The sequence below is a fragment of the Engraulis encrasicolus genome, chromosome 19, assembly GCF_034702125.1.
Source record: "Engraulis encrasicolus isolate BLACKSEA-1 chromosome 19, IST_EnEncr_1.0, whole genome shotgun sequence".
NCBI classification, from domain to species: Eukaryota; Metazoa; Chordata; class Actinopteri; order Clupeiformes; family Engraulidae; genus Engraulis; species Engraulis encrasicolus.
This window is the reverse complement of record NC_085875.1, coordinates 35,658,740-35,674,191: the sequence shown is the minus strand read 5'-3', so window position 1 is coordinate 35,674,191 and position 15,452 is coordinate 35,658,740. Positions and strand designations below refer to the sequence as shown.

Below are 15,452 nucleotides of genomic sequence, written 5' to 3'. Positions count from 1 at the left end.
CTCTCTCTCTCTCTCTCTCTCTCTCTTTCTCTTTCTCTCTCTCTCTCTCTCTCTCTCTCTCTCTCTCTCTCACACACACACACACACACAGACACACATTTTTCACCCGCTCCTCTGTCATCCCTTCTCCCTCTCAGTCCCCCAACCCCTCTAACTACTCTCCCGTTATTCTATCCCTTTCCCTTCTCTCCTCCTATAACTACTCTTTCTCTCTTTCTATCCCTTTCCCTTCTCTCCTCCTCCCCTCCCACCCTCTTCCCTTTATCTTGCGCTCCTCTCGCTCCCCATCCCGCCCAACCGCCCCTCCCTCCTCTTCTCTTCTCCTCCCTCCCTTCCTCCTCTTCTCTTCTCCCTCCCCCCTCCCTCCTCTTCTCTTCTCCTCCCTCCCTTCCTCCTCTTCTCTTCTCCCTCCCCCCTCCCTCCTCTTCTCTTCTCCTCCCTCCCTTCCTCCTCTTCTCTTCTCCCTCCCCCCTCCCTCCTCCTCTTCTCTTCTCCCTCCCTTCCTCCTCTTCTCTTCTCCCTCCCCCCTCCCTCCTCTTCTCTTCCTCCCCCTCCCTCCTCTTCTCTTCTCCCCCCTCCGTCCTCTTCTCCTCCCGTCCCTCCTCTTGTCTTCTCCCCCCTCCCTCCTCTTCTCTTCCCGTCCCTCCTTCTTCGTTCATTCACATCTCCTTTCCAAACGGCAGAGAGAGCCGGCCAGGCAAAAGGGGCAGTGGCACTGCTCAGGCGCTCTGTCACTCTCCTTCTCTCTCTCTCTCTCTATCTATGTCTCTCTCTATCTATGTCTCTCTCTCTCTCTCTCTCTCTCTCTCTCTCTGATCCCCCTCCTTTCTTCTCCTCTGTCTCACCTTCACTTGTTTCACTTGAGAGAAGCCTTTTGGGAGCCCTGCTGCCAGCTTTGCTGTCTGTGGACAAGTCTTTTCTCTCTCTCCCTCCCTCCCTCTCTCTCTCTCTCTCCCTCCCTCTCTCTCTCTCTCCCTCTCTCTTCAGTCTACAGCTGAGCCAGGACTAGGAGAGTGGAGAGGAGAGAGACGTCTCTTTTCACAGCTTTGTGCACACAGGTTCCCTCTCTGGTGTGATGTTCCTGCAACTTACAACTCTTTTTTTCATTTTGTTTTATTAACAGCGCCCTTTAACCCCAGTGCAAGAAGATCCTGTTTAATGAAGTGAAGACCCAGAGAGTCTGGATTGGTGTTGTGGTGGGCAGGAGGTGGTGGGTGACCAATTGGATTGAGTTGAAGTTGGGGTTGGAGTGAGGCAACAGCACGGTGCAGTTTTGGATCAACTAACGTACGCGCCAAGACTTTTTGAGGACTCGCAACGTCTGAGAACCCTCCCGTTGTGGTGGGAGTTTGGTGACAAGTTGAATTGAGTTTGGAGTTGGGGTTGTGTTGGCCAGAGGCGAGAGACGAGACACCACGGTGGGTGCAGTTTTGGATCCAGTAACTTTCCAGTATCCGTTGTCTGACAGGACTTTTTGAGGACGCTTAAAAGGCTGTGGTGGCCGTTGTGGGATTCCGGGCATGAGGATCCTGCGAGGTGTGGAGAGGAGCGGTGGCGGTGGCGGTGGCAGTGGTGGTGGTGGCGGTGGGCGCATCATGGCGCTGGTGAGGACCTCTCTACAGAAGGTGATGCTCTTCCTACACCAGCTGCAGATCATGGCCGTCACCTCGCCACGCTACGAGAGGCTGTGCAAGGTAAGTACCCGGATGGGAGACACTATGGCTATTCCACTACTGTATGGATCACTATGGTTTGGTCACAGGAACCAGAAGTAATTTTTGTCAGTGCTCTAAAGAAACTTTTTTCATCACTAGCCAAAATGGCTAGTAAATGTTAATCTTCCGAGCCAAAAACACACTCACTAATGGGTCAAATTGGCTTATAAGTTGGTCTTTTCTACCTGCCAATTTGAAATTTCACCAGCATTTTGCTGGTTGGCTGATGCTAATTTAGAGCCCTGATTGTGGTTAATCCATGGTACATCATGGTAACAATGGCTTAATTACGAAACACTTAATTACCCAAATATGGCCGTCACCTCACCACGCCATGAGAGGCTGTTGAAGGGAAGTGGCAGCCAGGATGTGAAAACATAGAAACATTACCAGTCCGAACATTACAACATAATAAAATCAAGGTTGTTTTTTTGTAAAATGCACCACCAGTTGACTGTTATGGAATGGCCAAAAGGGGAATAATTTGCTGTAGTAGTTTTTGGTGCTTGTTACTTTTTGTGGGCATTCAGACTTTGCTTGTTATGCTTGCTTGTTACGCTTGTTCGCTTCCATTGTGCTGACTGAAGTAGTGGTACCTGCACATATGGGCAGCCTGGCTTACAGTAAGTAGGGTGCTCTGGGAGGAGGCAGTTTTTTATTAGGTCTCGTGGCACCTGAAGTGCACCTGAGGCCCTAAAGAAAGTCTGTAATGCTCGTGTTTGTGATGAACAAAAGTGGAACACAAAGTTCAGTGTGATTCTAGTTCCACTTAGCTGAGCGCTGCTCTACTTTGTCCGTCTGTCCATGGCGCACAAGCCTCCCAGCTCCTACTAAAATTCAGGTCTGTTCACAGAAGAGGGGAAACGCACACATGCTCATGTGTCTTGCCAACTAACAAACACACAGATACACAGACATACACTAACATACACAGTCACTCACCCCCCATTACCACCACCACCAGCCACGCAATCTCTCTGTCTCTCTGTTTCTATGTCTCTCTCTGTCTCTGTTTACCTCTCTCTCTCTCTTTACCATAAGAAGGTCGGATGACCGAAACGTTGTATTAAAGTTTGTTGGTGGAGTGGACAGTGTGCAGGATTTCTTTACACACACACTCTCTCTCTCTCTCTCTCTCTCTCTCTCTCTCTCTCTCTCTCTCTCTCTCTCTCTCTCTCTCTCTCTCTCTCACACACACACACACACACACACACACACACACACACACACACACACACACACACACACCTCTCCTCTCCTACCGTCTCCTCCCCTCTCCTCTCCTCTCCTCTCCTCACCCTCCTCTCCTCTCTCCTCTCCTCTCCCCTCTCCCCTCTCTCCTCTCCTCTCCTCTCCTCTCTCTCCTCTCTTCTCCACTCCTCCCCTCCCATCCCCTCTCCTCTCCTCTCCTCCCCTCCTCTCTCCTCTCCTCGCCTCTCCTATCTTCTCCTCTCCTCTCCTCTCCTCTCCTCCCCTCCCCTCTCCTATCTTCTCTTCTCCTCTCCTCTCTTCTCCTCTCCTCTCCTATCTTCCCCTGCCCTCTCCTCATCCCTCTCTCCTCACCCCCCTCTCCTCTCCTCCTCTCTTCATCCCCCTCTTCTCACCCCCTCTCCTCTCCTCTCCTCCTCTCTCCTCTCCACCCCTCTCCTCTCCTATCTTCTCCTCCCCTCTCCTCATCCCTCTCTCCTCACCCTCCTCTCATCTCCTCCCCTCTCCTCTCCTCCTCTCCTATCCTATCTTCTCCTCTCCTCTCTTCTCCTCCCCTCCCCTCTCCTCTCCTCTCCTCTCATCTCCTCCCCTCTCCTCTTCTATCTTCTCCTCCCCTCTACTCATCTCTCTCTCCTATCTACTCCTCCCGTCTACTCATCTCTCTCTCCTATCTACTCCTCCCCTCTACTCATCTCTCTCTCCTCTCCTCTCCTCTCCTCTCCTCTCCTCTCCTATCTTCTCCTCCCCTCTCTTCTCCTCCCCTCCCCTCTCCTCCCCTCTCCTCTCCTCTCATATCCTCCCCTCTCCTCTTCTATCTTATCCTCCCTTCTACTCATCTCTCTCTCCTCTCTTCTCCTCTCCTCTCCTTTCCTCTCCTCTCCTCTCCTTTCGTCTCCTCTCTTCCCGTCTCCTACCCTCTCCCTCCTCTCCTCTCCTCTCCTCTCCTCTCCTCTCCTCTCCTCTCTCTCCCCCTCTCCTCTCCTCTCCTCTCCTCTCCGAGTCGAGGCACTCTAGTCTCTACAGCATGCAGGGAATGAATGAGCGTGAGATGGGAAAGTTCAGTGCCCCTCCCCTCCGTCTCCGTCAGGGTGGGTGACAGTTATGCTCCTAATGTGCGTGAGGAATGACTCCAGAGTGGCCTTGGACGGCCGCCAGTGACATCAACACCTCATTTTATAAAACATCTTTTGGCGGTCACGCCCCACCACCTCTCGTTTCGCGCATCGCCCCCCCAGCCACCCCCCACTCCCCCCCAGCCCTGTATGAACACTTCATCTCTCAAACTGGAGATTTCACCGCCGTGATAGTCAGCAAAAGTTTTGTCATTTGACTTTTTTGGCCGAGAGGTGCAGCGCTGTAAAGTCATCATCCCCGACTTCCTTCCCTGGGCCCCCTACCCTGCTCATCGTAATTTACAGCGTCCAGGACACAGTTCATGAAATCGCTGCCATAAAATTCTCTAGATAGTGCTAATTCTGTTAAGAAGAAGTCATCCATGAAGTAGTATGAGAGTGGTGTTAGGTGATTGGCTAAAAAGTGGACACTATAGAGTTCTGAGAATAGCTGTGTCATGTAAAAAAAAAAACTTCCCATCACTGCGCTACGGTATTTTTATTATGTTGTCAAGCTGGATGTTATAGTGTGTGTGGCGGGCACACATGTATACCTAAAGAAACAATTCTGTAGCTCTCTAGTCGACATGCTATTAAATTAATTAGAAAAAATGTCCTCACACACACACACACACACACACACACACACACACACACACACACACACACACACACACACACACACACACACACACACACCATTCAGCAGCTTTAAAAACAAAGTTGTTTACACAGTGCCTTGCCAAACAGGCAGGCAGTTGTCTGCCGGGCGGCCACAGACCATCATTTATCTTCCCGAGCATCTTCCTGCTGCCATGGTAATGAGCGCTTACTAAGAGCACCGCATGACAGCAAGCGAGCGAGGCATAGCCCTCATCATCAGCGGCGCTTCATTAATATAGCGGCCTTCATCTGTTTTGGAGGTGTCACTTATGAAGTCGCACACACACAGTGACGTGTTTGGGCAGTATCGTGTGGCGCTAATTGGTGAACTGCTGCTGGGGTTGTCGTCTTAATGGCATGATTTGCTGAATAGACAGCAACCCCCCTCGGTACCTTGTTGAAGGTATATATACAAGCTATACAAACACGTTTGAGTTTGATTGATTATAAACAAGGTTGTGATCCTGTTCCGCTGCATTGTACAGGGTGGCAATATCGTGTCCCAGGATGATTTTGAAATGCCATCAAACAAGCTCTGCCCTGAGCAGGGCGTTGGGCTGTCATCTCTTAATGTCTTTGTTAATGGTCTCCAGGCTCATTCACGACTAAGCATTTGGCTAAAAACACAGACGTGATCGACGATGTGGATTTGTTTGTTTTTGCTGCTCTGGTTATTTTCACTTTTTTGCAAAGCCATCTCCAGTTGTAAAACACTATGCAAATGTTCACCTAGCTGGCAACAAAATATTCCTTGTGTGTACACAGCTCAGCCATGTCAGTGTCAGTGTCAGTGTTTTATTTACATTTACGAGATGCACCTAGCCAGATTTTTTTCCCCCTTGGCTTAAGCATGTGCTCTACATTAACCTAGTCCATAAATTTGTAATATTAGCTGTATTGTTAGAATCAGGCCTCATGCAGTGTCGGCTGAACCGTAATCCTCTTAGGTAAAAAAAAAAAAGAAAAGTATTGCACAGTTCACTTTCCTCTCAGCCAGAATATTATTCAAATATATCTAAATCACATTTGAATTATTTTGGCTCATGCCAGGGCAAAGTGACATGAGCCAGGAGGGACCTTGTGATAATGGACTAGGAATGGGGGGAGGGAAGGGGGGTGATGTATGCAGATGCTTGTTATAAATTAAACATGAATAAGAGAGGTAGGTGTGTGTGCGTGTGTGTGTGTGTGTGTGTGTGTTTGTGTATGCATGTGTGTGTCTTTGTGTGTGTGTGTGTGTGTGTGTGTGTGTGTGTGTGTGTGTGTGTGTGTGTGTGTGTGTGTGTACTGTATGTGTGTGTGTGTGTCTGCGTATGTATGTGTGTCTTTGTGTGTGTGTGTGTGTGTGTGTGTGTGTGTGTGTGTGTGTGTGTGTCTTTGTGTGTGCGCGGGTATGCGTGTGTGTATAAGTGTGTGTGTGTGTGTGCGCGCGTGCGTGCCTGCCTGCCTGCGTGTGTGCATCATATTTCGCCATTTCATAAAACGCCAGCACCTCTCCTGACTCCCAGCAGAGCCGACACAGTAGTCGAGGGTGGAAATAAAGGCAGCTAGCGAGGTACGGTAGCACCAGCCAGCTAATATGAAGCACAACTAAAAATAGAGTAATGCGTCTCCAGGGTAATGTAATGGCCAGACAGGCCAGGCCGCCTAGTTTTCGTATAGCCGCTTTGCTTTCCCCTGAAATGAATGCCTCTTGGCCCCGGGCTCGGACTGAGACGAAGTACTAATGATAAACAAACACATCGGCCAGCCAGCCCAGCCCTGCCCTGCCTGCTCGGGTGTTCATTCGGGAAGGAAGGCCGGGCGCCATTACCTCGAGGAATCGGCATGCCTTGCCTTGCCTTGCCTTGCCTTGCCTTACGTGTGTGTGTTGTTAGTGAGCAGGGCTTGCACCAGTGCTAAATGTCTGTCGAGGGAGTGCGAATGGTCTGGCGCCCAGGTGCTATAGCAAACAAACAAACGGAGTGGAGCGGTGAGAGAGGGAGTGAGAGGAGAGGAGTCAAGCCTCTGCGGATATAGGGAGCCCATCTGGCCCTGCAAACCCGGTTTCAGTTCAGTTCAGATGCATCAGAGGGCTTGACAATTTTCATTTATATCGCATCTCCCTCCCTGTGTGTGTGTGTGTGTGTGTGTGTGTGTGTGTGTGTGCGTGCGTGCGTGCGTGCGAGAGAGAGAGAGAGAGAGAGAGAGAGAGAGAGAGAGAGAGAGAGAGAGAGAGAGAGAGAAGATGAGGATATTTGTTAAAGAGTGAGAGAGGGCTTTTAAAAGGAGTATATGCAAAGTAGGACACAGACAGACTGACAGGAAAGTCAGAGAGAGAGAGGTGTTGGTGGTTGTGGGGGGTGGGGGGGTGGGGGAGTGGGATAGAGAGATGTGAGTCAGAAAAGAAGAGCAAAAGAAAAGAGTGCACTAAGGAGCAGTGAGAGCCAGGAGAGTAAGAGCCTGCAGCCAGGGCAGCTGACAGCTTTGGCCGGGCCCAGGACAAATTCATCTGAAAGGGCCCCAAACCCAATGCATACAATGTAAAGAGGACCCTCTCCCTGGGCCTGGGACAAGAGACCTGTTTGCCCCCCCCACCCCCTGTCGGCTTCCCTGCCGGTGTCCTGTCTAAATGAGCGACCCGTCGAGATGTGATTCTCTTCGCTACTGAGCATGCGCACGCATGCGCACACCCTCGCGGTGGTTTTCGCGGGTGATTGCCCATCGAATTGTGAGACCGCAAGTTACGATGGGATCCCCTGAGACTGTCAACTTTAGTGACTCAAACTGTAGCCCGCAAGTTACGATAGCATCCCCTGAGACTGTCAACTCTATAGTGACTCAAACTGTAGCCCATGTCCTCCTGAGGTTACAGTCATCCATAGTCTAGTTAGCCTATAGCCTGTCCACCGACTGCCATGGACTAAAAGTTACGCTATATTCCCCTGGGGGGAAATAGCGTGGATCATCCAGCAGATCATTGGAAAATCTGCGAAATAGCGTGGCCTCGAACATTTGCTACTTTGTTGCCTAACCGTAATCGCTCACACACTCAGCCTCGAACATTGTAACATCGATCAGAAAAGACTATTTATGTAGAGGAGGCGTTCTCATTGCAAAATGGAAAAAATCGCCACCTCTGATTGAGCTGTCAAAATGCTCCCTCTTCCCTTTTCACTCAAGAATTTGAATCGACTGCATTGTAAAATGCCTGAACATGGTAATAAGAAAAGCACTGGTGGGGATGTTATGAAAATAGGATTCCGGTCATTAAAAGACAGACATCTGCCAAAACAAAGCCTCAATACGCTATCTGCTATCTGGGAATATCTAAACCGCGCTTGTTTAACCCCATGATTTCATGTGGCAATTTGCCTTGCGAGCCCACGTCGCATTGAAACCAAACCAACAGCAAATGACTGCATTAAACAACCCGTAGCCAGGCCCTGATCCCAAACACTTTCTCCAGTAGGCCTAGTTCTAGGCTATTTGCGCAAACTCAACTCAGTCTCTTTCATATGGCACGTTTCTTAACTTGCTCAAACGAGAGGCTCACGGTTTTTTAGTGGTCAGCAGCCGCACGTTCTTATTAAACTCCGCACGAACGATTACACACCCCTGTCCGTGAAATAAACAAAGTAATTGTTATTAAAACAGTCCTACGTGGACCGATTGAAACGCCTTCCGCGGAAAATCAAGGTCTCTCATTTAGATGAGGCATCGCAAATCGATAGAACACCACTATCGAATAGGGCGACCGGTCGCTCATCTCGACGAGGCAACACATCTCGACAGAACACCGGCAGTGGAGAGTGACAGAGGGGAGGTCGGGGAGGGTGCGGTGCTGGGCAGGGAACAAAAGGGAACCGACCCCCCACCCGGCTGTTAACTTTAATCATGGGCATGAGTGTAAATCTGCCCTGGCACCAGGGCTAGACTGGCCATCTGGCATAGCGGGCATCTCCCGGTGGGCCCCGCACCCTCGCGGGCCCCTATTTTCAGAAATGTTTTTAAAAAAAAGTTAAAATAGGGGCCGACGAGGGTGCGTTCTGCGCTGCTAATTATGAGGAGCCCTCTAAGCCATAAGTGCCTGGGCCCTATTTCTACCCCTGTCCAGCTCTGCCTAGCACTTAAGTTGTGGAGCTGCCAGTCTTATTCTGCGGCTCTTTATTATAAGTCTTTATTAACCCTTTGATGCTTGATGTTGCGTTGCGCAACATTGGCCCTGGCGCCTGGACGTGCATGACGTGACATTCAGGTCATGCGATTTGAGACAATTTTATTAAAAATCTTGGTATGTTAGAGCTGAATGAACACATCCTAATGCAAGATGAGGGTCTTAGTGTTTAAATGCAACTCATTGCATGTTTTGTGCTTCAGAAGCTGAGATATTTTGTTTTTTATAGGCTGAGGGCAACTTTCTTATAAAGGGCTTAGGCATTCAACAGCCTTTTTTGCTCATGCTTTAGGGCTGTAACGATATTGTATCGAACTGAGAAATTGCGATACATAGAGTCACGATACTGAATCGTGATACACGGAGTCAGTATCGTGATACGTCCTTTCAAAATTTTGTTACCCATCAGTCAAGAAAACAACCCCATGATATGAAGTTATAGTGCTTCTGAGCTTCAAATCGTCCTCATTGTTATATTTAAACCTTTTAAAATTATTAGTAGCCTCGTGTAACCTATTCTACCTATAAACTACCATAGCTTTTATTCATAATTTTATTTTAAAATGTTCGCAAATGTGAAATCGTAGGGTGTATCGAACCGTAGGTCATAAATCGTGATACGAACCGAATCGTGAGTTTAACGTATCGTTACAGCCCTACTTAACATGAATATGGTCACATCCTTGTTTCCACACCGTTTCCTGACTGGTCTCTCAAGATAACTGGTTGCTTCACAGCTTTTTTTTTTTTTTGGTGAATGTGTCACAGTGTGCTGCGCAAGTTGTCAGATGGCTGTTTCTCTTCCTCATAAATGTCATCGTCATCAATTGAGATGACAAGATGTGTGTTGGATATTTCACAGTGGCACACATGTTGGACAGTCATCTTTCATAGCAGTGCCTGCCTGGTGCCTTGTTGCAATCTCTGTGCTCACCCACCCTTGAGAAGAAATTGTTGGTGTTGGAAAGATCAAGCTCTCTGAAACATACGAGGTTAATGCAATCAACTGAGGTCATAGAGAAGAACTGACCACTAGACTGAAAAACTTTTGTTTTGCTGACAAAAATTGTCATCACTTTATTGGTATTGGACCATCACTGTTACTTGTCCTATCTTGCACTTTGATGTCAGTCTGTAAATGTCAGTCCCGTGTATGTCTATGTCCTTTCATGATATAAGAGAGAAAACGTAATTTCAATTTCCTTGTATGGCCTGCACATATAAAGAAACCGACAATAAAAACTGACTTGACTTTAAAAATCCCCACACATGCCAAAAATGAGTTTCAGAACAACAGGTGGCAAAGACATGGATCTTTTTGTAGAGACATCAGAGCGTCCCGATAGCTAGTCTGGGCTTTCAAGGCGGGGTTGGGGTGTGGGTGGGTGGCAGGCTGGCGAGAGAAAAGATAGGCTACCTCTATGACAAGCAACAAATGACACAGGACATTAAGAAACAATCAAGTCAGCAACGGGCCTGGCAAAATGGCAGCCTGTGATTTCTCTCTGACATTTAACAGGTCCACCCCTCCCCACGCGCCTCGTCTCACTCCAGCGGGGAGCCACTCGACGAGAGAGAGAGAGAGAGAGAGAAACAGAGAGAGAGAAACAGAGAGAGAGAGAGAGGGAGAGAGGGGGGGGGGAGAGAAACAGAGAGAGAGAGAGACAGAGCAAGCTTCGAACTGTGTCAAATTAGATTTCATAATGTTTATCTTTCTTGTAATTGAGTCATTACACTTTGGCCTTCAGGCAGCACAATGTAGCCTTTTAAAATAAATCAGTTATGCCGCCGCTGCTGCATAGATAAACGCTCGGTGAAACGTTCAGACCATTTCGGATGTCTTTCTGGAAGAAGTCCGTCAGACGGGCATGGCCAGTGAAGATAAGGGGACGGAGTTGTTCCAGGAAGGGAGGAGAGCGAGGTCTCATTTAGGTCATGCACATGTCCTCAGCTCCCTTCCGCCCGCCAACCAAGGTCTCGTCGTCGTCAGTTTTATTTAATTACCACGTCGCGGCAAATGGGGGAGAGTAGACGATGCTGGGGAATAAAGGAAGGCCCAAACGAATCACTGACTCACTGGCCTGGCCGGAGTTACACAACAGTGAAGAGCCTCTTCCTCCCCGAGGAGCCAATTACAAAAAGAGCTAGCTGGCTAGCGCACGCCACCCAGCAGACCTGACTGCAGTCCTCCTGCCCATTGCCGTAACTACCATTGAGGACACAGATGTCATGTCCTCTGTATTTTTTTCAAGAATGTAAAATGTAGGCTATCATCTATGATGAAAATCGATATATGATCAACAATTATGAATTCAGTCTGTATACGCCACTCCCATTTATCCTAAGAGCAGTGATTAATGAAAACAAACTTAAGAGTTCGACTGAAATGTTTGAAGCATTCTAAATGTACAGTACTCGAGCCCATTCTCGGGGAAAAATCAACTACATGCTTCGTGGTGCCGCTACGATATAGCCTCATTTTTCGTAGTTGGGCAACGCACGCTGTCGTCGAGAGTGGGTGAGAGAGAGGGTGAAGGAGAGCGAGTGAGAGAGAGAGAGACCACCCGAGCAGTGTGCGTGCATTCCGGGAGGGGAGCGCTGTCGTTGTGTCAGTTTCATGCCATGTCTCCCTTCCTCCAACATTATCCCTAACCTTAATCCTAAACCTAACCCTAACCCTACCCTTAACCCTAACCCTAAACTTAACCCTAAACTTAACCGTAAATCACTTGTTTGAAATTTTTGATTACCTTCGTTTCCAGTTAACCTTCAGTCGCGCTTGTTTGTTGACGTCCGTCCGCAGTATTCTTCCCCCCAGAACCAAACTACCCCAATTGTCAGTCCCCCCCTTCATCGCCCAACCATGAGAAACGAGGTTATTCGTAAAGGCACCACGAGGCTTAAAGTGGATTTTTTTCTGTTTTTCTAGACTTCACGTTTGGCTCGAGTTACTGTTGAGTATTCAGTAGCCAGGCTGTGCCCTCCTAGTGACGCAACACTTTCAGCGTTGCAACTAGTCAGGTCAAGAGCAATGTAATGTATTTTCTGAGTTCCCGAAAATATGGGAACTCTTCCCACTTTGATGGTCAGCAATCAACCTTAAGCAAATCAAGGGAGGCGGGTCAACCATGCCGTTTGGGAAATGTTAATTGTTATGGTCTTGGTCAGACCAAGTCTCGAAGAGATTTGAACGTTGATGACAATCAGGCTAAATATTCAGTACAGCATCCAGTATTTGACCTCAGTATTTGAACATGTCTAGTTACGGCCCTGCTCCTGCCCCTACAACACAGACAGGAAACACACTCATGCCATTACAGTACGCTGCCATGCAGGGCCGGGGCCAGAGCCAGGGGCATCGTTAGACGCTGTGCTTTGGAGGTGGATGTTGTTGTCTTTATGGCTACACAGAGCACTGGAGCCCCAAGACAGTGAATCCAATTTCAATCGTCACTGGCACAACTCTATCTCTGTCTCTCTGTCTGTCTGTCTGTCTGTCTGTCTGTCTGTCTCTCTCTCTCTCTCTCTCTCTTTGTGTGTGTGTGTGTGTGTGTGTGTGTGTGTGTGTGTGTGTGTGTGTGTGTGTGTGTGTGTGTGTGTGTGTGTGTGTGTGTGTGTGTGTGTGTGTGTGTGTTTGGGTGATGGGTGTGTTCTGGCCATGCTAACCCCCCAATTTTTCATTTTAACTACCTCTCTGTACAGGATTGATAGGAGTATTATTCAAATCCGGATTAAATTGAATTCAAATCAATATTATTCAAACAAGATTATATACAGTATAACTGTGATCAAACTATTCTTTTAATGGAACATCATTTGTTAAAAAGCATGCAACCAGAGTAGCACTGACCTGCATATTGATAAAACTCTTGTTGTATTAGGTTGCATCAGTTCTGCAATTTCCCTCTAGCTATAGACATTACACATAAAAAAAACATGTGTCTTATCCCCCAGATCATGGACTAGAGTACTAGGAGTTAAAGGGCTCATATGAGGATCCCATTTGGGCGAGTTCACATGCAGACTAGGAGACGCCCAGTAGATTGCTTAAAGATATAAGAGCACTACTGTCTGAGACTATAACATAAATTATATTCACTTTGCAGTACTGTGCAGTAGAGTGTGAGTGTCTACTGTATATAATCTTATTTGAATAATATTGATTTGAATTTAATTTAACATTGATTTTAATAATACTCATATCAATCCTGTAGAGAGGTTGAAAGAAAGAAAGAAAGAAAGAATGAAGAAAGAAAGAAAGAAAGAAAGAAAGAAAGAAAGAAAGAAAGAAAGAAAGAAAGAAAGAGAAAGGAAGAAAGAAGGGACTGAACAGCAGGTGCCAGGAAAAGTTAACATCATGATGTAAAGTATGAATGTAGATTTAATTTGAATAAATGTAGATTTAATTTGAATAAATGTATTCGACCACACACACACACACACACACACACACACACACACACACACACACACACACACACACACACACACACACACACACACACACACACGCACACACACACACACAGTTTTCTCTCTTTTTTCTCTCTCTTTACCAAATCTTCCTTTCTCGCTTTCTTTTCTTTCTTTCTTTCTCTCTTTCTTTCTTTCTTTCTTTCTTTCTTTCTTTCTTTCTTTCTTTCTTTCTTTCTTTCTTTCTTTCTTTCTTTCTTTCCTCCTGTCTTTAGCACACACACTTGCCTGTTAGATGTTAGGTTTCTTTATTAGTCTNCACCAGGGAGANATTTGGTCTCAAACAGATAGAATTGTGTGAACATGAATAACAGCAAGAGGCATACCATACAAAAATACCATCAGGATTGGGACATAACATGACATACTGCTGTAACATATGCTATACAGTACAAATACAATTGAAGCACCAAGGACAGAAATATCATTATCACCAAACATTCGGCACAAATGTAATTTTGATATAAAACATTACATATTTCATATAGCCTACATGTAGGTACACTCACACACATTCTTACTGCCACACACAGTGAATTAGTCAATACACACACCAACATCGCCATAAATACCCATGGCTGGCAATCATATCCAGTTTTGTCTGTCAGGTAATTGGACTGATAGATTATCAAAGAAATGTTTCCGTCTATTGCTTGTGTGACTGCAGTTCACAGAGGAAGACATCGCTTCCCAAAGTTCTGAGGAGCATATTCACATTTCAACACACACACACACACACACACACACACACACACACACACACACACACACACACACACACACACACACACACACACACACACACACACACACACACACACGCTGTCTGACAAAATGCCATTTGGCTGTGCGGATAATGGTGTGTGTGTGTGTGTGTGTGTGTGTGTGTGTGTGTGTGTGTGTGTGTGTGTGTGTGTGTGTGTGTGTGTGTGTGTGTGTGTGAGAGAGAGAGAGAGAGAGAGAGAGAGAGAGAGAGTGTGTGTGTTTGTAAGAGAGAGAGAGAGAGAGAGAGAGAGAGAGAGAGAGAGAGAGAGAGAGAGAGAGAGAGAGAGAGAGAGAGAGAGAGAGAGAGAGAGAGAGAGAGAGAGAGAGAGAGTTTCCAAACAGCTAAGTGGAATTGCATTGTTTTGTAGGGAGACGGGAGAGGTTGTGTTGGTGGTAGGGGAGAGAGGGAGAGGGAGATGATGGGGAGATTGTATTGGCATCTTAATGGACTTGGGAATATAAATCCTTTGGAGTCTTTGTTTTTTCCTCTCCGTTGGAGCTCTGCAGCACAGCATTTCACTCTACTGCTCTTTCCTGCGGAGCAGAGAGAGAGAGAGAGAGAGAGAGAGAGAGAGAGAGAGAGAGAGAGAGAGAGAGAGAGAGAGAGAGAGAGAGTAAGTGTGTGCGTAAGAGAGAGGGTCTACTGTAGTCATTTACTTAGACTACTCCATTGGATGTAAATCAGCTGAGGTGGTCATGTGGTGCATCGGTCATGATGAGAGCGATAAAGAGGATGGAGGGGGGGGGGGTGGAGAGACCTAAAGTGAGCTAAGTGGAAGAAAGCGGCCAGAGACAAACTCAACTAAAAGGGGGCCTGCACAGCACAATACAGCACAGCACAGCACAGCACAGCACAGCACAGCACAGCACAGCACAGCACTGCACAGCACTGCACAGCACTGCACAGCACTGCACAGCACAGCACAGCACAGCACAGCACAGCACAGCACAGCACAGCACAGCACAGAGCAGCACCATAGCATAGCACAGCACAGCACAGCACAGCACAGCACAGCACAGCACAGCACACAGTAGCTCAGAGCAGCACAGCACAGCACAGCACAGCACAGCACAGCACAGCACAGCACAGCACAACACAACACAACACAGCACAGCACAGCACAGCACAGCACAGCACAGCACAGCACAGCACAGCACAGCACAGCACAGCACAGCACAGCATACTAGCACAGCACTGCACAGCACAGCACAGCACAGCACAGCGAGCAAGTGGAAGAAAGCGGCCAGAGACAAACTCAACTAAAAGGGGGCCTGCACAGCACAATACAGCACAGCACAGCACAGCACAGCACAGCACAGCACAGCACAGCACAGCACAGCACAGCACAGCACAGCACA

The 15,452-nt window shown here is 47.6% G+C and overlaps 1 protein-coding gene across 1 annotated transcript in view; it reads left to right on the top strand.

Annotated features, from left to right (window-relative positions):
• Positions 1–827: 827 nt before the first annotated feature.
• The window catches only part of LOC134469862 (utrophin-like), a 72,512-nt gene continuing 57,887 nt past the window's right edge, over positions 828–15,452 (top strand). Inside the window, exon 1 of the mRNA XM_063223891.1 lies at positions 828–1,694. Within this exon, the coding sequence (XP_063079961.1) occupies positions 1,521–1,694 (174 nt within the window). The 5' untranslated portion in view covers positions 828–1,520. The remainder of the gene's footprint in view (positions 1,695–15,452) is intronic.